The 23,947-nt window shown below is 39.4% G+C and overlaps 2 protein-coding genes across 2 annotated transcripts in view; both read right to left on the bottom strand.

Annotated features, from left to right (window-relative positions):
• The window catches only part of LOC307255456 (partitioning defective 3 homolog), a gene marked incomplete at both ends in the record, with an annotated part of 133,639 nt that extends 125,224 nt beyond the window's left edge, over positions 1-8,415 (bottom strand). The window contains 1 exon segment of the mRNA XM_080034140.1: positions 8,262-8,415. Coding sequence (XP_079890266.1) covers positions 8,262-8,415 — 154 coding nt within the window.
• Positions 8,416-15,984: 7,569 nt separating this feature from the next.
• Positions 15,985-23,947, bottom strand: part of LOC307255286 (cAMP-responsive element modulator-like) — a 28,065-nt gene continuing 20,102 nt past the window's right edge. Inside the window, exons 7-8 of the mRNA XM_080033961.1 lie at positions 21,151-21,310; positions 15,985-19,010 (exon numbers count right to left, since the gene is read on the bottom strand). Of these exons, the coding sequence (XP_079890087.1) occupies positions 18,866-19,010; positions 21,151-21,310 (305 nt within the window). The 3' untranslated portion in view covers positions 15,985-18,865. The remainder of the gene's footprint in view (positions 19,011-21,150; positions 21,311-23,947) is intronic.

Below are 23,947 nucleotides of genomic sequence, written 5' to 3' on the forward strand. Positions count from 1 at the left end.
CTAAAAGTAGAGTACATATGATTTAGGCAATTATGCTATGAGGCTAACGATTTCCAAATCCTAATAATCCTTTTCATATTTTGAAATGGGAAGAGTGAAAGAAACCCAGAATAAACAGTGTGCTAATGCTAACCGCTATCAAATGTTCAAGAGTAAACATTAGGTTATGCAGCCAGTTGAAACAGTCAAGACCAATGTAAACAGAAGCTTTAACAGCCTTGATATGGATGAATTATTTGTATTTCTTTAAACACTCTTATGGTCTGTGAAGTGTGTTATTGGTGATTCCACGGCCACTTCATTGGAACGAATAAGTTCTTATGTCTATAACAAACACTGAATAATCCTAAAAAAAAAATGGAAATGGAATTCCACTGAAACCCTGATGTTTTATGCACCTTTTAAAGAACAAATTAAAGGTGGAATCAGCGATCTTAGAAATCACTTGTAGTCCAAATCGGTGAATTATTATTTTTTTTTTAACCTTTATTTATACAGGTAAATCCCATTGAGACCGAAGACTCTTTTGCAAGGGAGACCTGTTTTCCTTTCCCGCATTACCATTCACACACACACATCCATACACAGATAGCAGCAGGCTAACTATCGACATTCACACGAGGCAAATTGGGTGAAGTGTCTTTCCCAAGGACACAACAACTATGACACAGGTGGCAGGGCGGGGATCGAACCTCCAACCCTTTGATCATCGGCCGACCCGCTCTACCAACTGAGCCACAGTCGCCCCCACTGTGTTCAGTTTACAGAGCCTAGGCTGTGTATTAACACTGGATCGCGAGGAGATATTATTTTGACGGGTATTAACACAACATACATGCTCTGGAATCGCTGACCCTACCTTTTGAATCATAAACCAAATGTAAATATATACAGAATCCACCCATCACATATTCTAACCAACGTCCAAATCAAATCAGTTTTATTTGTGTATAGCCCAATATCACAAATAGACATTTGCCTCAGTGGGCTTTACATTCCATACAGTATGACACCCCTCTGCCCTTAAACCCTTTATTACTGTATAAAACATAGAGACATTTCTAAACGGCAACAGCTGATGTAAAACTAACCAAACTCTCCCTTTAAGTGCAATATTGACGTCTTAATACTAATGACAGGGATTATGGCACATATGTACGTAATGGGTTTTTATTCAAGCTGTAGGGCTCAGGGCATTTTAATAGCAAATGACCTGCTGTGATGACACTACAGTCTAACCCCCCCTCTGAGACCCCCAAACCCCTAAGCCGAATTACGAGTGTGATCTAAACGAACATGTCGACAGTAAGCCCAAGATTATGACAACGTTATTAGTGATGTCATGTCGAGAATACATGAGCTCACAGACGAGGGGAATATATGCTCAATATGGCTGGGATTTTAAGCATATGTCTTACCCTTAGTCATACATCTTAACTTAACTCTGTCTTCCTCTTTTAGCAAGGAAACTGTTGCGGACACGCACACACACACACACGCACACACAGACACACGCACGCACGCACAGACAAACACACACACAGACACACGCACGCACGCACAGACAAACACACACACACACACACACACACACACACACACACACACACACACACACACACACACAGACTAGGGGAGAGGAAGAGGTCAGCAGCATCCAAATGATGGAAACAGAAATGTATTGTTAGTGTAGTTTCAGGACCATTTTCGCCTGGTGGATTTATTTTTTTAACGCTGTGTGTGTGTGTGTGTGTGTGTGTGTGTGTGTGTGTGTGTGTGTGTGTGTGTGTGTGTGTGTGTGTGTGTGTGTGTGTGTGTGTGTGTGTGTGTGTGTGTGTGTGTGTGTGTGTGTGTGTGTGTGTGTGTGTGTGTGTGTGTGTGTGTGTGTGTGTGTGTGTGTGTGTGTGTGTGTGTGTGTGTGTGTGTGTGTGTGTGTGTGTGTGTGTGTGTGTGTCTCTGTGTGTGTGTGTGTGTGTCTCTGTGTGTGTGTGTCTCTGTGTGTGTGTGTCTCTGTGTGTGTGTGTGTGTGTGCCCTCTCCGCCCAGTATTATTGACCGTGTCTGATAGTGTGATGATGTCATTCCCTCTTACATGGAGCCAGACAGACTGCTCCTCTTAAGACCCTAACCCATTTTTCTGCAGATGACACACACACACACACACACACACACACACACACACACACACACACACACACACACACACACACACACACACACAGTAAATGTAATAATACTGCATGTACGGCTCTGCTACAGAACTAGTATTACATTAAGATTAAAGGGCCTATATGTAACATGTACTGAACAATTTAGATTTTATATTGTATGTGCGTGAACGGGTCGAAAATGTAACCAAAAAATTAGACCTTTGATTTGATTTGATTCAATTTATTTCAGACATATCAAACATACAAAACAAAATGAAAAGCATGGAAATACAATAAACAAAAATTATGTTTTCACAAAAAATAAAAAATAAAAGAAAACAAATTATCTGTATTTCTGAGATATGCCTGAAAAGGAGCAGGAAGAAGTATACACTTATTTAATCCTACCCCTTTTCCATAGTAAAAAAAATAAAAATATGTACCTTCCCTGACTATCTCTTGCATTTGAGGACACATCAATAATTAAAAAAAAATTAATACTGTTTTTGAAATGTTTTGTTAAATATTTTGTTTAAAGCTGGGGTGGAGGATTTGGGGAGAAAATGGCAGGTGGGATAGAGATTTGAATCCAAATACCTCAACCGCTCCACTTGTTCTCTTTGGTCCCTCCCCTATGGTCCCTCCCTGACACGCTCTACACCAACAAAGTCGTGCCAAAGTGAAATGGACAGTCCCAACAGCCAATAAGAACTGAGAATCGGAGCCTCGCTCTGATTGGTAAAAAGTGTACAGCTCATGTTAACTTTGACCAATCAGAAATCACATACCCCAGCTTTAACCAAATCACGCACTATATGCCTACCTTCACAGAATTAGATTTCGATTTTTTTACAGTTTAACATCAGTTTACATGCAGACTCATAATCGGATAACTAAACGAATAAGACCTCAACAGGACTTTTAACCTGCATGTAAACACCTTTATCCGATCTACTTCGGACACAAATCGGCACAATAACGGACAAGAGAAGTCGGATAAGAACACCTAGATAATTCGTTCATTGTCGGCTTTCTCTCTGCATGTATACAGGGATCGGATATCGCATATCGGACTTCTCGTTCTGTGCTTGTGTGCCTGCGCGTGATAGGCTACACCATGGGTTATTGACGGAAGAGAACCGGACGTGGCTCTAAAACCACTTGTTGAAAGCATGGTTGAAAGGGCTACAGCGCCACCTAGCATAGTGGAGACAGCCATGCATCGGACATTTATCCGATTTCTGAAAGGCCATGTATACTCAGACAAGTGACACGGTCCGTTCGAGTGTCTTGTTCGATATATGTGATAATCCAATCTAGTTGTGCCATGTAACCGCACTGAGTGAGGCCAGTGTGTGGGTCAGTTTGGTCTGTTATGTCACTCAGGCGGTGGGGGGTGGGGGTGGGGAGGGGGATTACATACATGGGCGTCCTGAAACGACCCACAACACCTTCTGTTTTTAAAGACAGATAATCTGCTCACTACATTACGTCACGGTTTGACATCACATCTCAGTGCTCTGACCTTTGGGCCTTGGATTCTGTCCAGAGCTAAACAGCTGGGGAAAGATTCAGAGAAACGCTTAGTTTAAACTTTAAAGGCCTACTTCACCAGTGGAAATATGACGGTGTATTGATATTGAACTCTGAGATCCTATGTAGTATTAATGTGCAAATATTTTTAGAAATCGGTTCATCCTTGCCTGAGAAAAAAGGCAGAAAGAGTGTTTTATGGTCTCACTGTCTAACCCTACATTTTACTAGAGTGACAACATCACACATGGTAAAATGTAGGGTTAGGATTAACAGGACAGCTGGGCCACTGAGGGAAGACTGAGGGAAGACTGAGGGAAGACTGAGGGAAGACAAACCTCATTCATTATATTATAATAGCGATTTTATAATGATAGAACGGCGGTTCCGTATGGGTGAAGTATTCCTTTAATAGAACATGTAAGCAGCCTGTATAATCCTGATCCAACCAAAGGCATTCATTACACCACTACACATCCTCACACAACCTTTTCACAGCAGCACAATATCTGCCAATTAGTGCAAACCTATCTCCTGCTCTTTCACGTCCCTGTAGGCAAACTGTGTGCTTTGTGTTGCTATGAATTATATAAGCATTCTCAGAGCACGACCATTACTGTAATGAGAAAGAAAATAAACAAAAGATAAACAGATTCAGAGAGGTGTATCCAGGCTCTACTGTCCATATTGAACTACTTTATTAGGTTTGCCAGTTCATTATTTGAAGTAAATGGTTAAAGGAATACTTCACCCATACGGAACCGGCGTTCTATCATTATAAAATCGCTATCATAATATAATGAATGAGGTTTTTCTTCCCTCAGTATGTCCCTTGGCCCAGCAGCTGTCCTGTTAATCCTAACCCTATACACATGGGAACATATAGGGTCTTTCTGCCTTTTCTCAGGCTAGGATGAACCGATTTCGAAAATGTTTTGCACATTTATACTACATAGGATCTCAGAGTTCAATACACCTTCATATTTCCACCAGTGAAGTAGGCCTTTAAGTATACGTGACAATGTTTGCTCAGTAGCTGTAGCGCTATCATATCATAGGAAAATGTTATGTTTACTCATCCATGCAACGTCACGCTCTTTATTGAGGTATTACTTGGCAATCACCTTTCCCTGGCGGATTTTCACTATCTGCTCTGACACAGGCTCACAGCTGCCTTTCTGTGTGTGTGTGTGTGTGTGTGTGTGTGTGTGTGTGTGTGTGTGTGTGTGTGTGTGTGTGTGTGTGTGTGTGTGTGTGTGTGTGTGTGTGTGTGTGAGTGTGCGTGTGCATGTGAGTGTGTGTGTGTGTGTGTGTGTGTGTGTGTGTGTGTGTGTGTGTGTGTGTGTGTGTGTGTGTGTGTGTGTGTGTGAGAGAGAGTGTGTGCGTCTGTCTGTCTGTCTGTCTGTCTGGTTGTCTGTCTGTGTGCATGCGTGGTGTGTGTGTCTGTGTGTGTGTGTGTGTGTGTGTATTTCTGTGTGTATTTCTGTGTCTGTGTGTGTGTGTGTGTGTGTGTGTGTGTGTGTGTGTGTGTGTGCGTGCGTGTGTGCGTGCGTGCGTGTGCGTGTGTGTGTGTGTGTGTGTGTGTGTGTAGCCCACTAATCTCCACCATACTGTCTGTATACACATAATAGAGCAGCTAGCTAACATATTAGCCACGCTGCTGTTTCAATTAACGCACAGCACGAGTCCTTAAGAAGTGTTGGTCGACTGTCATTCATAATCTGAATATCTGAATATCTTTATATATTTGTTCAATTTTGCCGAACAAATGTTGGTTATTATGGGTTTCTGATTCTAATAAAGAGGTAAAATATGGAGACACAAAAACAATATCTATTTACAGCTCTGGAAAAAATTAAGAGACCACTCCAAATGTTCAGTGTCTCTCGTTTTACTATTTATAGGCATATGTTTGAGTAGAATGAACATTTTGGTCTTATAATATAAACTACTGACAACATTTCTACCAAATTCCCCCCCAAAAAAACATTGTCATTTAGAGCATTTTCAATCAGTTATGTAGAGATGAAGATTGAAGAAAAATCCAGACTGGTCTCTTAATTGTTTCGATTGCTGTATAGAGCTGAAATTGAACTTTGAATTGTGGAGTCAGCGATTCTCGAGTCAAAAATCAGTGAATATCTCCTCATGATCCGCTACCTGTCTGTACTGTTTGTACACTGTGGGGTGGAGGAAATCCAGTGTTATAATAAACAGCCTAGGCTCTGTAAACTGTCAACAAAGGAAAGCCCAGCGTAGATAGCAACATGCCCTGCCCGGTTACAGAGACTAGGCTGTGTATTAACACTGGATTGGACTGGACAGAGAGGCAAAATGAGAGGATGTAGCCTATTGGATGAAGCGATTTCAAAATACAATGTCCGATAGTTATTGAACCAATTACAATACAGCTCTGGATTAAATGAAGAGACCAGTCTGGATTTTTCTTCAATCTTCATCTCTACATAACTTATTGAAAATGCTCTTAATGACAAAAAATGTATTAGAATTTGGTAGAAATGTTGTCAGCAGTTTATATTATAAAAGCAAAATGTTCATTCTACTCAAACATATGCCTATAAAGAGTCAAACGAGAGACACTGAACATTTGGAGTGGTCTCTTCATTTGTTCCAGAGCTGTATGTTATGAAACATAACTCCGATCACGCCGCCCCTTTGAAAATAAAGGAATCGTTTTACAGAGTCTAGGGGTGAAATCCATTTGTATGTGTAATGTTTGGCTGCGGGCTGTATAATAGGCAGCCCATTTAGGAGACAGTTTTCCAGTGTGAATGGGTCTGTTGTTAATACACATTAGCATGTGTCAATGGTGGGGGGTGGGAGTGGGGGGGGGGGGGGGGGCGCCTAGCTTCCATAGCTGCATTTTCTTTCATGCAATTGAGACTGAAAACAAAGAGGCAGCAACCACAAAGGAGTATGTGCTCACCATATATCCATATCTATAGCTCCGGAAAAACATATTAAGAGACCACTCCAAATGTTCAGTGTCTCTCGTTTTACTTTTCATAGACATATGTTTGAGTAGAATGAACATTTTGGTTTTATACTATAAACTACTGACAACATTTCTACCAAATTCCCAATAGATTTTTTGCCATTAAAGAGCATTTTCAATAAGTTATGTAGAGATGAAGATTTAAGAAAAAATCCAGACTGGTCTCTTCATTTTTTTTCCAGAGCTGTATTTAGCAGTAACTATTTCTCCAGGATATGAGAAAGGTTTTGATTTGATTTGAGTAAAGAGTTTAAAAGTGATCTCCCAGTGAAGGTGATTTTGAAGGCTATATTGGCCTTAGAAATGACATTTTCTTCCCATAGCCTACACAGTATCACTGTTGTTACATGTTAATATTGCCCATATAATAAGGCTTTACAGTGTATCTGGTTATCAATGTTGACTTTACTTTTGATCTATAAAATGAAAAAATCTGTTCTTCTGTAAAAACTTTGGACAATATTTCATCCATATGCAGTAGGCGTAAACCTATTATAAATGAGGCTGCATATACTGTAGCCTACTTATATAGGGGGAAAGTGAAAAAGATGTTACACAAATTCACCTGCAGTACTTAAAGCACACTAGGAATATATATAATTGCTCTATTATTTCTATAAATAGCTGCTCCACACAATCAATAGGCTACATTACTTTATCACTGCTTATCTTATTGTATTGTCTGCCAGGTAGCAACGCTGTGTTTTTGTTTGTTTATGTTTGGACATGGCCCTGTCCTTTGTAATGCTGCTGCTCTATGTGCCTTCAATTGCCCCCTGGGGACAAATAAAGTTTTTTTGAATTTGAATTTGAATTTATCTTGGTATGGTCACACTGTACATGTCATGGGGACAACATAAAAACACTGATTATATAGAGCTATTATTAATTATATGTTTACTGTCTACGTTCTCCCTGTGTCCACAGACACACTGATTAGGCTATTACATCTGTAGTTTTGATGTTGGCTATGTTTTCTCCCCTACAAACAGTTTTGCATTCAATTTTCAATAAAAAAAATGTAAAAACTTGTTAGGTTGTTTATTTTTACTTAGCCTACATTCATTTAAACCATTGATTTGACCATTCATTTATTACATTGATCTTTCGAGGATAAATAAATAAAAAATAAAAAAAATTCACCATCCACATTCTTCCGTCACCCTTCGGACAACACAAAGTAAGATGTATGAATATATGAAAGAGAAAATTGTGTATTGTGTGGAAAGAAAGAAAGAAAGAAAGAAAGAAAGAAAGAAAGAAAGAAAGAAAGAAAGAAAGAAAGAAAGAAAGAAAGAAAGAAAGAAGGATGGATGGATGGATGGATCAGACAGACAGACAGACAGACAGACAGACAGACAGACAGACAGACAGACAGATAGATAGATAGATAGATAGATAGATAGATAGATAGATAGATAGATAGATAGATAGATAGATAGATAGATAGATAGATAGATAGATAGATAGATAGATAGATAGATAGATAGATAGTATTATAATTTTAAATAAAAAAAATTTAAAAAGACTTTAAAATTAAACTTTAAAAAATAAACTATTTACCATCCACGTTCTCCCTGTCGCTGATGTGCTGCAGATGTCCGCCGGTGTCCTCGCGGCTGAGATCGGATTCGTGGTGGTAGGACTCCAGCCTCGAGTGGGTATTTCTCCGCAGCTTGGGGCTGGCAGACACACAGCAAGAGGTCGTGCCCCCCATGGCCTTAAAATCTCCCCTTTAACGACCCCCAGGAGAGGTGGCCAAAGTGCGGATGAGTTTACAATCCTCAGTCCTTCTCCACTGGATGAAATACGCTTGAAATGATCGCCCAAAACAGTCGCTTAACCCCACTAAAGTCACCGTATAGCCTATCACCAAATCATCGTACGTCCAGTAGCCTATCTCTCCCCTTTAACGACCCCCAGGAGAGGTAGCCAAAGTGCGGGTGTGTTTACAATCCTCAGTCCTTCTCCACTGGATGAAATACGCTTGAAATGATCGCCCAAAACAGTCGCTTAACCCCACACAAGTCACCGTATATCACCAAAGCGCATAGGGTGCATTATCGTATACGTCCAGTAGCCTATTACGACCCCAGAAAGAGGTAGCCAAAGTGTGGGTGTGTTTACAATCCTTCCCAGTGGATGAAATATGAAAGTATCGCCCCAAAACAGTAGCTTAAACCCCGCGGTACCAAGGCGAACAAGTCACCGTATTATCACCACTGCGAGCGGGGTGCATCATATATGTCCAGCAGTAGCCAACACTCGCGCCCATGGAATCCTCTCTGTCTGTCAGTCGGTCAGACGCTGTCACACCGAAGAATGTAGGCTATCATAATGTGTCACGTTAAACCGGTATATTCCAATGCTAGTAACAGTCCAAAGGGCTTCCGTTATTCAATTTTTTATAGACCGAATTCATACGTCCACGGTTGTTATTATAACAGGCATTGTAATAACAGGACGCATATCCTGCTTCTTCGCTTCCAGATGAGTGGCGATGGGCGCACAGTACGGATACACAGCGGTGTGTGTGTGTGTGTGTGTGTGTGTGTGTGTGTGTGTGTGTGTGTGTGTGTGTGTGTGTGTGTGTGTGTGTGTGTGTGTGTGTGTGTGTGTGTGTGTGTGTGTGTGTGTGTGTGTGTGTGTGTGTGTGTGTGTGTGTTGTTGTGTCTCGCGGCTGCTGTCAGAGCGAGAGACCGACACTGTATTGGTGCAAATCCACAGAGAAAAAGGTTCCGGTTCAAAGTGGGTGGTTACAAATGACAGAGCGGAGAACAAACACAAACCCTGCGTTCCAATCCCCATACTTCTCCTACTATTTAGTATGCCAGGAAAATATTTAGGATGTCCCAATACATGCACTTAAATTGTAGTATGCTGAAAATACATAAATGCCCCACTAACTCCAATAGCATTTTGGAGTATTCGTCTTTATTCTTGAAATTTCTCGACATAATGAAAAAAAAATATTCCTTATCTGACTCCCTGTCCCTGCATTCCAAATCACATACTCTTTATTTTCACTACACTACATACTAAAGTACAGAAGAGTTTTAGTCTTTTTACTACACTACATACTAAAGTACAGAAGAGTTTTAGGGCCACAGGAGAAAAAAAAATCAGATAAGGAAGATTTTTTCTCAATATGTCAAGAAATGTCAAGAATAAAGACGAATATTCCAAAATGCTTTTGGAGTTAATGGGGCATTTATGTATTTTCAGCATACTACATTTGACGTGCATGTATTGGGACATCCTAAATCTTTTTCTGGCATACTAAATAGTACGGAAGTATGGGTATTGGAACGCAGACAGCTACTCCAAGGATGTAATATACTGATAATAAAGCTGCTATAGGCTTACAGTGAGGTTTTTTTAATTATAAGAATAAAGGGTCTTTTTGCCATTTAAATTCAGTAAATAATATAGGGGAAACACATTAGGCCTACAACATGACGATAGGCTATTATAATGGCTATTTATATTCAATATCAAAGGGTCTAAAAAGCTATTATCTAGGCCACTTTCTGTGTGTGTGATTCGGGATTTGGTCAGTTTAGGGTTAAAAATGTTAACTAAGCCTCCTTCAAGTTTATTGACTTTTAAATTTGAATTGCAAAAGCGTTCTAAAGCACCGTGAATATTTTCTGTGCTGAATGAAACCTAACATCGTAACAACAATGTGACAAAAAGTTTGAGACAGTTCAAATAGTGCCATCTTCTGGTGAACGTGTGGTAGTGCATCAATATGACATTTAAAATGCATACATGCCCTTTCTGGAAGAGAGCCCAAACACAGTAGCCTATATATGAACCCCATGTCTGTGATTTTTAATTATATATTCAGGAAAGATTAGAGTATATTATAAAACTGGGCACTTTTTTAAAAAATACTTTATTTTTATTTTTTTTATTTGTTTAAGGAACACAAACACACGACTGAAAAAGTGAACACAAAAAAAGGCCAAAATTTCAAAAAGAAATAACATGGCGTACTCTACTTAACAGGTTTCTAAGACATTGTTTAAATTAAAGGTAAATGTTAAGCAAAAAAAAAAAAAATCTGTATTGAACCAATATCCAAAACCAAGATATATGAATCGGATGGGAACTGAAAAATAGTTTTTTTATAAATCTCTTTATTGGAGGATCAATCATGTTACATTTTACAGGAAGTAAGGCAGTTCTCCATTTTGTGGTTAGTTTTTAATTTGTGTACGGCACACATATAATCAATTTCTAAAAGGAAGAACACACAATCAACACATCAAAGGCACACAGTCACGTGGGTAAAGTCATTATGCGCAAATATGCAAATGTTCACTTATTATATGGGCACGTTTATCAGCGTTCATTATGCTTCCAACAAACCAGGTTGCATCAACAGTATAATTCAACATAGAAAGAGGTATCTTGTCATATCTGAAGGCGAAAGTGTGCGTTCTTATTACAAATGGCGGACACTTGAAGGTGGGCTGTGAAACATTCTGGCTGCTTATCCTTGTCTTACTAAATGTTGTTACTTTTCCTGATATTATTCATGATGGTACAGATCTTGGGACACTAATTTTTTTTTTTTTTTTAAGATATTTTTTGGCATTTTTATGAGAAGCAGCTTTCAGTTTTTATGCACCAAATATCTGGAACAAACTCCCAGAAAACCTGAGGTCTGCTGCAACTCTCAGCTCCTTTAAATCAAATCTGAATTGGCTTTTCTTTTTTTTTTTTCTTTTTTTTTTGGCATTTTTATGCTTTATTGATAGTGTAGAGACATAGTTGAAATGGGGCAGAGAGGGGGAGTGACATGCAGAGAACGACCGCGGGCTGGAATCGAACCCGGGTCCGCTGCTGGCCGAGGCCCATGGGGGGGGGGGGGGGACGCCCTACCAACTGAGCTAAGGGCGCTCTGGGACACTCTTTTTGTACAGACTGTTCCCGGAGTTATTGACAAATTGCAATTGACTCACTGTAGCCTAAACATTAAAACAAAATACGTAGGCTATTGTATCTGAAGAAGGAGTTTTTTTTTTAAAGATATTTTTTTTGGCATTTTTATGCTTTATTGATAGTGTTATCGCTGCTGGCCGAGGCCCATGGGGGGGATGCCCTACCAACTGAGCTAAGGGAGCCCCCATGTTCATCTCTTTAAAGTGTGTCCATTAAATATCTTATGTAAAGCATGTTCAATTGACTCTTTGTTTGAAATGCGCTAGCCTGTATGAATAAACTTGCCTATAGTGCATTCACACTTTGTGAATGAAGCCTTAAGAAGGGAGGTCATGTGTTGTTGTGCAGGTATAGAGTCAAACATCAATAGAATATTTCTGCTCTGAAAGTAATCTCCTTGAGGTGCTCATGTTTACAAAGGTTATATTGGGGTTGACAGCATTTAAAACTGCACCTTTTGAGATAACAAGTTAAACTGTAGGCTAAATTATAATAGGCGACTCATTTTTTATCAAAGATTTTTTTTTGTCATTTTTATGCTTTATTGATAGTGTAGAGACAGAGTTGAAATGGGGCAGAGAGGGGAGTGACATGCAGAGAACGACCGCGGGCTGGAATCGAACCCGGGTCTGCTGCTGGCCGAGGCCCATGGGGGGGACGTCCTACCAACTGAGCTAAGGGTGCCCCCATAGGCGACTAATTTTATTCCACTTTTCGAGCTTGTGCACAAAATGTTTTCCACATGAAAAGGTTCACAAAACCACCAAGCCCTCTTCCCCTTCCCCCACAAAATCAAGCAACACATTGTAGTTAAAAGATTAAAACAACAACACAATATCTTATAGGCCTAAATGTAAAATATTCAGGCTAAATAAAAAATCAAAATCTGATGTTTTTGTCAAGGTTCAAGGTTCAAGGTTTTCATTAAATGTCCCACGAGGGCAAATTTGTGTACAGGGGCAGTGTGTAATATGACATCATCAAGAAAGTTCTAGAATACAACGCTCCCTGGGTAACCCCACCCCTTTTGAATAATAACAGAAGCTACAGTGGACTCTTCAAGGACAAGAACAATTCTAAATTCTAAACAATGCATCTGATGACATTCCAAAAACATGGATGCCTCCATAAGACTTGCCCGCTCAATGTACAACATGTAATATTAATATTTGTAATTCTCCGCTCAGGAGGATAATTCAGATTATTGGCAGAGGTGATTTTACACCGACGAGGACATAGGCCTATTTATGAATGAGGATGTTGATTTTAGCTAATAAATTACTTAAAATGTTACACAGTGTCCCTTTAAAATTGCCAACATTTCATTTATTATTTTGTTTGTATCCATAATGTCCCTCTTGCAGTGTTGCGTGTTGAGCAGCAGAGGGCGTCGTTGACTGTAACCACGGCCGCGCTGTTTACGTTGTCAAGGTAGTGGTAACCTAGGCTGCCGTCTCCAGGTGGAAATTTCCACTGCAGCGTCAAACTGACACGAAGATGTTCGAAAACACAACACAATGAAATATTAAACAGCGCTCTGTGTGTGTGTGTGTGTGTGTGTGTGTGTGTGTGTGTGTGTGTGTGTGTGTGTGTGTGTGTGTGTGTGTGTGTGTGTGTGTGTGTGTGTGTGTGTGTGTGTGTGTGTGTGTGTGTGTGTGTGTGTGTGTGAAGCAGAAGGAGAGCTCTAGGCCTATGTGGTTGTGTAGTAGTGAGTGTGCAAAATAATATTATACAGCCTCCCACCCACACACACACACACACACACACACACACACACACACACACACACACACACACACACACACACACACACTGCAACTTTTCTGCCTCTGTTTGTTCGTATGTTGCAAAAGCAGAGGGATAGCCTACAGTAGTGAATTCACCACTGAGTGAATCTGTATTTTCCTTATTACTAGTTTGTATTTATTTATCGTACCCTAGTCATTCATTTACCTAATAAGTATTTCTTCTCTTGCTTTTTTCACATATCTATTTAATCCTTAGATGTTGGATTACATCTAACTGATCTAATTTAAAAAAAAATATTCTATCATTCCTCCTATTGCACTGTGGGCCAGTGATAAACGCAATTTCGATTCTGATCAAATCAAATCAAATCAAATCAGTTTTATTTGTATAGCCCAATATCACAAACAGACATTTGCCTCAGTGGGCTTTACATTCCATACAGTATGACACCCTCTGCCCTTACACCCTTAGCTTGAAAAACCCTTTACCGGGATTAAAAAAATCTGATGTATGTCTTATATATATCAGAACTAACAATAAAAAAACGTTGACTATGACTTGATTACTGATTGATGGTTAGCCCTGACTTGTAATGTATAGCCAATGTCATATTTCTCTTTTTGGTGTTGTACGTTTTGTATTAGTGTAATGAAAAAATTAACAGTAGCCCAGTGAATTTAGCGTAGGCTATTTGGAGGTTAGATAAATAGTTTTTGGGGAATATTTTAATATTTTGGGGCAATTTTTTTTCTTCTTTTTTTTTTTTTTTTTTTGGTAAAATGTTTTAATTCTTTTATTTAAATGTTGTATTTTTATCCATGTTTTAAATGTGTTCCTTTTTTGTATTTGTATTCTTTATTTGATTTTAACCCTGTGAAGCACCTTGAGTGGCCCTGTGCCTGAAATGTGCTTTATAAATAAAATTGCCTTGCCTTGCCTTCTGTTGTTAGTTTTTTTTTTGTATTACTGTAATACAAACATTTAAAAGTAGTGAATTCAGTGCATTTGGTGTATTTTCAGGTTAGATAAACTAAACATTAACATTTATTTTTAGTATTTTACTTGTGCCTTTTGGAAACACAATGGAAAGAATACTGACACTGGATAGAGTTCAGCACCGTCATTCAGTTAAATAATTCCAGTGAAGTTGAATGATCCCGTTTTGACTGGTACTTGACTCAAAATAAACCGTATAGGCTTCAACATGCAGCAGTTAGAGAGAGAGAGAGACACACACACACACACACGCACACACACACACACACACACACACACACACACACACACACACACACACACACACACAGTGTAGTTATGTAATGGAAAAACGTTTAGAATGTCAGTTGTTACTCGGAATTCATGAGACATTTGAATAGAATGTGAAAGTTGAAAAGAAAAGAGTGTTGAATGGCGATGTTCAAGGTTTCCCTTTGGTATTCTTCTCTATTTTACAAGTGTGTGTGTGTGTGTGTGTGTGTGTGTGTGTGTGTGTGTGTGTGTGTGTGTGTGTGTGTGTGTGTGTGTGTGTGTGTGTGTGTGTGTGTGAAAAGCAGAAGGAGAGCTCTGTGTGGTTGTGTAGTGGGTGTGTAAAGTAATAAAGTTGGAAGCCAAATTCCTGTTTCTTTGTGTGTGTTATCTTTTGGAGACCGTGTGTGTGTGTGTGTGTGTGTGTGTGTGTGTGTGTGTGTGTGTGTGTGTGTGTGTGTGTGTGTGTGTGTGTGTGTGTGTGTGTGTGTGTGAGAGGGAGAAATACACGAATATGACGTACAAAAAAGAGGATCCATAAGTCTCATTTTGATGGAGACAAACACACTGAATGATCTCAGCCACTGAGCTCTTTGAGGTCAATGCTATGTCAACAGGGGTTGCTATGGAAACTACTCATTTGCTATGGAAACTACTCATTTTCATATGCAACCAACCAATAGCCTTTACAAAATAGATTGCATTTTTACTGGCTCCTTGTTTAAAAACATCCTTTCCAATCTGCTTATCTGTCACTTGTTTCAATTCAGCCTTTTCCTGTGTTTTTTTTTAAGATATTTTTTTTTGGCATTTTAATGCTTTATTGATAGTGTAGAGACAGAGTTGAAATGGGGCAGAGAGGGGAGTGACATGCAGAGAACGACCGCGGGCTGGAATCAAACCCGGGTCCACTGCTGGCCGAGGCCCATGGGGGGGGACGCCCTACCAACTGAGCTAAGGGCGCCCCTTCCTGTTTTTTTTTAACATGAATTTGAGTTGCAAGTTTTGCCAAAACGGGCTTATATATTTTTTAATCAAGAAAAAATTTATTTGAATGTGTATGCTTAGCACTGTATACTTCAGCCTTGACATGAGTTACTGTGTGTTTGTACTGTCAGTATTTTGTAACTGTGGCCACCATGACACAAGTGGCCGGGGCGGGAATCGAACCGCCAACCCTTCGAACTGCCAACCCTTCGATCATTGGCCGATCCGCTCTACCAACCTGAGCCACAGTGGCCCAAAAGTTAAAAGCTACAGAAGACGAAGTAGAATGAGCAATGAGACACAATCCATTTTGAATATTTTATTAGATAAACAAAATACGGTTTTGGTTTCACAATTGGAACAAGGAGAGAACACCTGGTCAAAGACTGAGCCAGTTGAAACAGCAAAAAAATAATGTGTAGAGAAATAAAACTCAGCTGATATCAAAGAGATGTGTGTGTATGTGTGTGTGTATGTGTGTGTGTGCGTGCGTGTGTGTGTGTGAAATGACTGCGCTAAACAGTAGTTAAATACTAAACCTAAATATTACCTAAAGAGCTTTGGCAGTCATAAGCGAAAAGTTACTGTTATTTTTAAGAAGTGCTCTTTCGTCAATTTTCTTTCATGACAATAAAATATATTTTTAACAAACTCAACAACGACATCAACAGAAAAAGCAAGCAGGTTTTTTTTTCAATTCCCATGAAAATATCAAGACAAGATGATATATATATTAACATTTAAAATAAAACTTGCTTTACGTACATACAAAAAGATAAAAGTAAATAAAATTGGCATCACCCTTTAAAACAGAGCGTTGTAATATCTATAGCCATAATAATCAAATACAGTTTTTATACCACAATGGATATATCCATCATTTGAAAAAAAACTAAACTTTTGCACGCTTGCATGACATGTAAAGAAAGCACAACAGTGGGGGGGGCGCCTTTAGCTCAGTTGGTAAGGCGTCCGGGTTCAGCAGCAGACCCGGGTTCGATTCCAGCCCGCGGTCGTCCTCTGCATGTCACTCCCCTCTCTGCCCCATTTCACCTCTGTCTCTCTGCACTGTCAATAAAGCATAACAAAAAAAAAAAATGCCAAAAAAAATATCTTTGAAAAAAAAAAAAAAAAGCACAACAGTTTAGCTATCCTCTGAACCATCTTAAGAAGCTGGTTGTAGAAATCTTTAGAGAGCAAACTATTAACATTGTTTTTGACATATTTACCAACTTAACTTAACAGGTAACATTTTGCTTTGTAGAATAATATAAATGTGTTGCAGTGAAAACGCTTCAAATACATTTTATATAAATTCTGCAAATATCCATAACACGGACGCTGACGCACTGTAGCAAAATATACTACGATCCATTTACTGTAGCCATTGGAAAAATAACGATTCTTCCGGACTTTTTTTTCCGCTAAGTGCTCATACATATAACGCTCCTCTACATTGGCTTTAAAAATAGACTTTGATATATTTTCTGTACATAATCTGCCAAAACATGAGAGGGCTTTCACTCGACTTCACTCCCAATTCCTTGAAAAAAATACACTTTTTAACCAAAATCAAGAACTTCTACAGGTGCATCTAGAAAAATAAGAATATCAATAAAACGTTTAGAAACATTTCTGTAATTTAATCCAAAAAGTGAAATTTAAATATATTCTAGATTCATTACACATCAAGTGAAATTAATATAAAATAAACATACTTCTCAGAAGGTTGACATTTCTGTATTATAAATCCTTTCTTTGATCGGCGTTATGTAATATTGTTATATATTTTGAGATACTGGATTTTTTATGACATTAACTGTTCGCCGTAAACACCAAAATAAAAAATAAATAAAGGCCTGACATATTTCACTTTATTGTAATAGAAATTTTTTAATTGTTAATTAATCTACAATATATAAGTTTAATTTTTTTTAAGAAACTTTTCATGATATTCTAATTTTTTGAGCTGCACCTGAACACAACCTAAAAACAAAACAAGTCAGGGAAACTCAGTAAATCCTTTTTGACGACAAAAGCTTAAAGATATTTTTCTCCTTAATTGTGTTTTTTGCACAAACAGGAAATACATGATTCCACCAATAACAGAAGCGGATGTATATATACACAGCTCCGGAAAATATTAAGAGACCAGTCTGGATTTTTCTTAAATCTTCATCTCTACATTACTGATTGAAAATGCTCTTTAACGACAAAAAAATGTATGGGAATTTGGTAGAAATGTTGTCAGTAGTTTATAGTATAAAACCAAAATGTTCATTCTACTCAAACATATGTCTATAAACAATAAAACAAGAGACACTGAACATTTGGAGTGGTCTCTTAATTTTTTTCCAGAGCTGTATATGATTCGACCAATCACAGAAGCGCTAATAACACCTATGACATCATCAAGTAAACACAGTTGAGTTGCTTTTGTTGTTGTTGCAGCTGGTGGTGTGTTTGTGTTTGCTAAAGCTTTGCGTTTGTTTACACAGAAAAAACTTTGCTGGTAGCGAGAAAAACAAACCATGGCTTACCCTTCCACCATTTTGTTAAAGGAATACTTCACCCATACGGAACCGGCGTTCTATCATTATAAAATCGCTATTATAATATAATGAATGAGGTTTGTCTTCACTCAGTCTTCCCTTGGCCCAGCTGTCCTGTTAATCCTAACCCTAAATTTTACCATGTGTGATGTCACGCATGGGAAAATGTAGGGTTAGACAGTGAGACAATAAAACACTCTTTATGCCTTTTCTCAGGCTAGGATTTCGGTGAAGTATTCCTTTAAATTTCTGTACTATGAGCATCAGGTCCATTTATTTTCATCCAGGAAGCGCCTGTATTTCCACTTCCTGGTTCCTCTTCTCAGGATGGCTTGTGATTGGCTGGCGTCGCAAAGCAGCAGCGATAGACAGTGCAGTAGAAACGACACTTCTAGAAAGTCCTCACAGGCGAAAAATAGCACAAGATATACGATGAACTAGAGAGCGAAATTCTGGCGAGCTCAAGCTATTTATTATTTTCCCAATTCCCCTCAATTCGGCGGGACACTCGCTGATTCAGTGTAAACCAGACTAGGCCTGAGTGAGCACAGTCAAACAAAGACAGAAGCAGTTTTTTGTTTAAAAGTCCAAAAAGTGTTTGTTTTTTTTAAGTTTTTTTTTCCTGTTGCCGTAGCAGCAGCAGCTTGTAAAATGGCCGCTGCCACAAACCGTAGCAAAGTGCCGCTACTCGTTCTTGTGGCAGTAAATGTCCTTGAGCGCTTTGAGCTCCTCGATCAGGGTTTTGTTCTGGTTTTCCAACACGGCCACTCGGTTCTCCAGACATTTGACGTATTCTTTCTTTTTCCTGCGGCACTCGCGCGCTGCTTCCCTGTGAGAGTAAAGAAAGGGGGAGAGAGAGAGAGAGATAGATAGATAGATAGATAGATAGATAGATAGATAGATAGATAGATAGATAGATAGATAGATAGATAGATAGATAGATAGATAGATAGATAGATAGATAGATAGATAGATAGATAGATAGATAGATAGATAGATAGATAGATAGATAGATAGATAGATAGATAGATAGATAGATAGATAGATAGATAGATAGATAGATAGATAGATAGATAGATAGATAGAAAGAAAGAAAGAAAGAAAGAAAGAAAGAAAGAAAGAAAGAAAGAAAGAAAGAAAGAAAGAAAGAAAGAAAGAAAGAAAGAAAGAAAGAAAGAAAGAAAGAAAGAAAGAAAGAAAGAAAGAAAGAAAGAAAGAAAGAAAGAGCAGGAAAACAGGAAAAGAGAGAGGGGAAAACAAAATATGTTGATGAGTCTCTGCATTAAATGTTAACGTAGCGCTCCGGGCCAAACATTGCAAGCTGTGCAAACCCAAGAGAGCAGATGTGTTTGTAAGGATGTGAAGTTCAGGTATAAATAGGACACTGTCTTGCTTTCACATACATGTCTATGCTTTTACTAGACAATAATTAAAGGTGCAGTGTGTAATATGACATCATCAAGAACGTTCTACAAAGTTCTAGAATGCAACGCTCCCTGGGTAACCCCAACCCTTTCGGATAATAACAGAAGCTACAGTGGCCTTCAAGGACAAGAACAATTCTACATTTCAAACAATGCACCTGATGACATTCCAACTATGACACTTTCAAGATGGCAGCACTAGGCCTTGGTCCAAGATATGCAGAAATATGGACATATATGAGACCCTTTCTAAGGGAAAAAATAATAATAATAAAAAAAAAATTCAGCTATTATGCACTAAATTAAATGTACTTATGGATATTATAATTACTTTCTACAAAATCTGCTAGGAAATAAAACCCACAATTCTACACACTGCAGCTTTAAAGGTGGAGTCAGCAATTCTGGCTTAATTTAGTGGTGAAAATCACTTTTTGTCAAAAATCTGTGAATATCTCCTCATGATCCACCACCTGTCTGTACTGTGTGTGTGTGCAAAATAAAACATAATACACACACACCCTTTGTTTACATACCTGTTAACTGACTTTGACAAACAGTGATTTTGACAACAAGCGTTCTCCAGAATCGCTGACCCCACCTTTTAATTTGCCTACAGCGGCATTTCCCTAAACAATCATGAACAATATGGCGGCACAGAAACATTTGCAAATATAAAAGCAGTGTTCGGCCTTTGCTCTTGTTACTTTCGCAACGAGAAAACTGAGCACATCAACATCTCTAGACTCTCTGTCAGGTGTTCCATTCCACAGAGCCCAAGGTTAAAGGTGCAGTGTGTAGAATTTTGGGTTTTATTTCCTAGCAGATTTTGTAGAAAGTAATTATAATATCCATAAGTACGTTTAATTTAGTGCATAATAGCTGAACACATTTTTTTGATTTTTTTTTCCCCTTAGAAAGGGTCTCATCTGCATATCTTGGACCAAGGCCTAGTGCCGCCATCTTGAAAGTGTCATAGTTGGAATGTCATCAGGTGCATTGTTTAACATTTAGAATTGTTCTTGTCCTTGAAGGCCACTGTAGCTTCTGTTATTATTCTAAAGGGTTGGGGTTACCCAGGGAGCGTTGCATTCTAGAACTTTGTAGAACTTTCTTGAACAATCTATCAATAAAGCATAAAAATGCCACAAAAAATATCTTAAAAAATAAAAATTGCATTCAATGGACAATCTCCATTCAAAATTCTATTTAATCAAGGACTAGGCTTAAAGCTGGGGTGGAGGATTTGGGGAGAAAATGGCAGTTGGGATAGTGATTTGAATCCAAATACCTCAACCGCTCCACTTGTTCTCTTTGGTCCCTCCCCTATGGTCCCTCCCTGACACGCTCTACAAAGTCGTGCCAAAGTGAATGGACAGTCCCAACAGCCAATAAGAACAGAGAATCGAAGCCTCGCTCTGATTGGTCAAAGTGCACCGCTCATGTTAATTTTGACCAATCAGAAATCACATACCCCAGCTTTAATCCATGTCTAGGAAACCTGGCCATAGGGTCAGTGTTAGGGTAGTATAGGCAGAGTCTTACCTGTTTTTCATGAGGCGGACCTCCCTCTTGCGTGTGACCTCCTCAGTGTGTGGGATGGGGGGGCTCTGCATGCTGCCAGGGGAGGCTGCCATCACAATGCCCTGGGTCAGGCCAGAGTTAGGGGAACGCAGCTGGTAGGAGGGAATGTCTCCAGTGGCGGCTGTAGGGGACAGGAGATAGACAAAAACGCATTAGGACTCAAAGGTGCACTATGTCACTCTGGGCGTGTGTTTGTTTGATTTAACTTGTAAATTGGAGTAATTCATTGTTTAGAAGGACTTTAAAGGTGCACTGTGTAACTTTGGGTGTGTGTGTGTTTTTTCCTGTGCAATTTTTTCATGATTCATTTTTGCTATTCTTTTTTTTTAATATATTTTTTTTTGCCATTTGTATGCTTTATTGATAGTGTAGAGACAGAGTTGAAATGGGGCAGAGAGGGGAGTGACATGCAGAGAACGACCGCGGGCTGGAATCGAACCCGGGTCCGCTGCTGGCCGAGGCCCATGGGGGGGGGGGGACGCCCTACCAACTGAGCTAAGGGCGCCCCCTTTTGAAACTGTATTCTTGAATGGATGCTAGTTGTGACGGTTTAACAAGACATACCCAAGACAAAATAGACAAAACGCATTAGGACTGAAACGCTTGTTTTTCCAAAATCTCTCTCCTCACGATCCACTACTTGTCTGTGCTGTGTGTGTGGGCTGAAAATAAATCCAGTGTTAATACACAGCCTAGGCGCTGTAAACAGGGCATGTTGCTAGATACAGTCGGCCCCTTTTGTTTACATACCAGCTCACAGAGCCTAGGCTGTGTATTAATCAACACTTTTTTTTCAGTGCACATACAGTACTGACAGGTAACAGTTTGTGAGGAGATATTCACTGATTTGGACAAAAAGTGATTTTGACGGGGGCGCCCTTAGCTCAGTTGGTAGGGCGTCCCCCCCCATGGGACTCGGCCAGCAGCGGACCCGGGTTCGATTCCAGCCCGCGGTCGTTCTCTGCATATCACTCCCCTCTCTGCCCCATTTCAACTCTGTCTCTACACTATCAATAAAGCATAAAAATGTCAAAAAAAAATCTTAAATTTTTTTTTTTTTAAATATTTTGACAACAAACATTTCCTAGAATCACTGCCTTCACCTTTAACTCCTGGTTGTCCTTATTGTCTATCTAATAATGCACATGTGATACATGAACGAAAACAGACATTATCCCCCCACCCCTCCCCGCCCCCCGAGATCTTTTCAATCTGTTTTGTTCACATGTTCCACTCCTGGCTCCTACAGTAAACAGCCCAGTGTGTTTTCACCAGAGGATGTCAGACAGTGAAATGGGCCCGGAGCTCTTATCCGCTTAGCCGCTTCCTGCCTTCAAATATCAGTTTCCTCTGACCATGTCTGTCTCTATGAACAGGTAGTTTGTCCATAAATGACCTGGATTGTTGGTCATGTATTTGTGTTCCATCTGTGTCTCTTATGCAGGAGCTCAATATATACAGCTCTGGAAAAAATGAAGAGACCACTCCAAATGTTCAGTGTCTCTCGTTTTACTATTTATAGGCATATGTTTGAGTAGAATTAACATTTTGGTTTTATACTATGAACTACTGACAACATTTCTAACAAATTCTCAATAAAAAATATTGTCATTAAAGAGCATTTTCAATAAGTAATGTAGAGATGAAGATTTAAGAAAATCTTAATTTTTTCCCGGGGCTGTATATATGGTAGAGAGAGAGAGCTGAGAAAATGATGATCATTTTGTACTGTATTACAACTTGTCACAGGGCAACAAGAGTTTTGCAGGAATGTTTGTGTATTCAAATCGCACAACTTCACAAGTTAAGAGTCTGTGAAATGAATGAACACGTGAATTATTAGAAATCTTCCTTTTATGTTTGTCCTTGATGCTTTGCCAAGGAAAGAAGCAACATCACACCTCTGCCAGAATCTTAAGGCCTATTAGGGCAAATGATTTAACATGCAGTACACTCTAATAGCCAGCACCAGCTCTGTGGGTGGGTGGGTGAGTGAGTGAGTGAGTGAGTGAGTGAGTGAGTGAGTGAGTGAGTGAGTGAGTGAGTGAGTGAGTGAGTGAGTGAGTGAGTGAGTGAGTGAGTGAGTGAGTGAGTGAGTGAGTGAGTGAGTGAGTGAGTGAGTGAGTGAGTGAGTGAGTGAGTGAGTGTGTGTGTGTGTGTGTGTGTGTGTGTGTGTGTGTGTGTGTGTGTGTGTGTTACCATGTTCGTCTCTGTGTTTCCCTGTGATTTAACCTGCAGTACCTCTAATGACCACCAGATGCCGTCTCAAAAACAAAATAAAACAAACACATACCTCAAAAAATGTTCGCATTATTTTCTTTATGATAAAATCTTCACATAGCAGGGCAGGTGTCAGTTGCTTTTAATTGTTGTTTTAAATGTTTGTAATTTCACCACGTGTTTGTGTTGTGATGCTATGTTTACCACAATGTAGAGGTGCTGTGTGTGTGTGTGTGTGTGTGTGAGTGAGTGAGTGAGTGAGTGAGTGAGTGAGAGAGTGAGTGAGTGAGTGAGTGAGTGAGTGAGTGAGTGAGTGAGTGAGTGAGTGAGTGAGTGAGTGAGTGAGTGAGTGAGTGACTGACTGACTGATGACTGACTGACTGACTGACTGACTGAGTGAGTGAGTGAGTGAGTGAGTGAGTGAGTGAGTGAGTGAGTGAGTGAGTGAGTGAGTGAGTGAGTGTGTGTGTGTGTGTGCGTGAGACCTATAACCGGTAGTGTATGGTATTTGTAGGTAAAGTGGTAGTGATTGTGTGGA

This window comes from Ammodytes marinus, assembly GCF_949987685.1.
Source record: "Ammodytes marinus genome assembly, chromosome: 9".
NCBI classification, from domain to species: domain Eukaryota; kingdom Metazoa; phylum Chordata; class Actinopteri; order Uranoscopiformes; family Ammodytidae; genus Ammodytes; species Ammodytes marinus.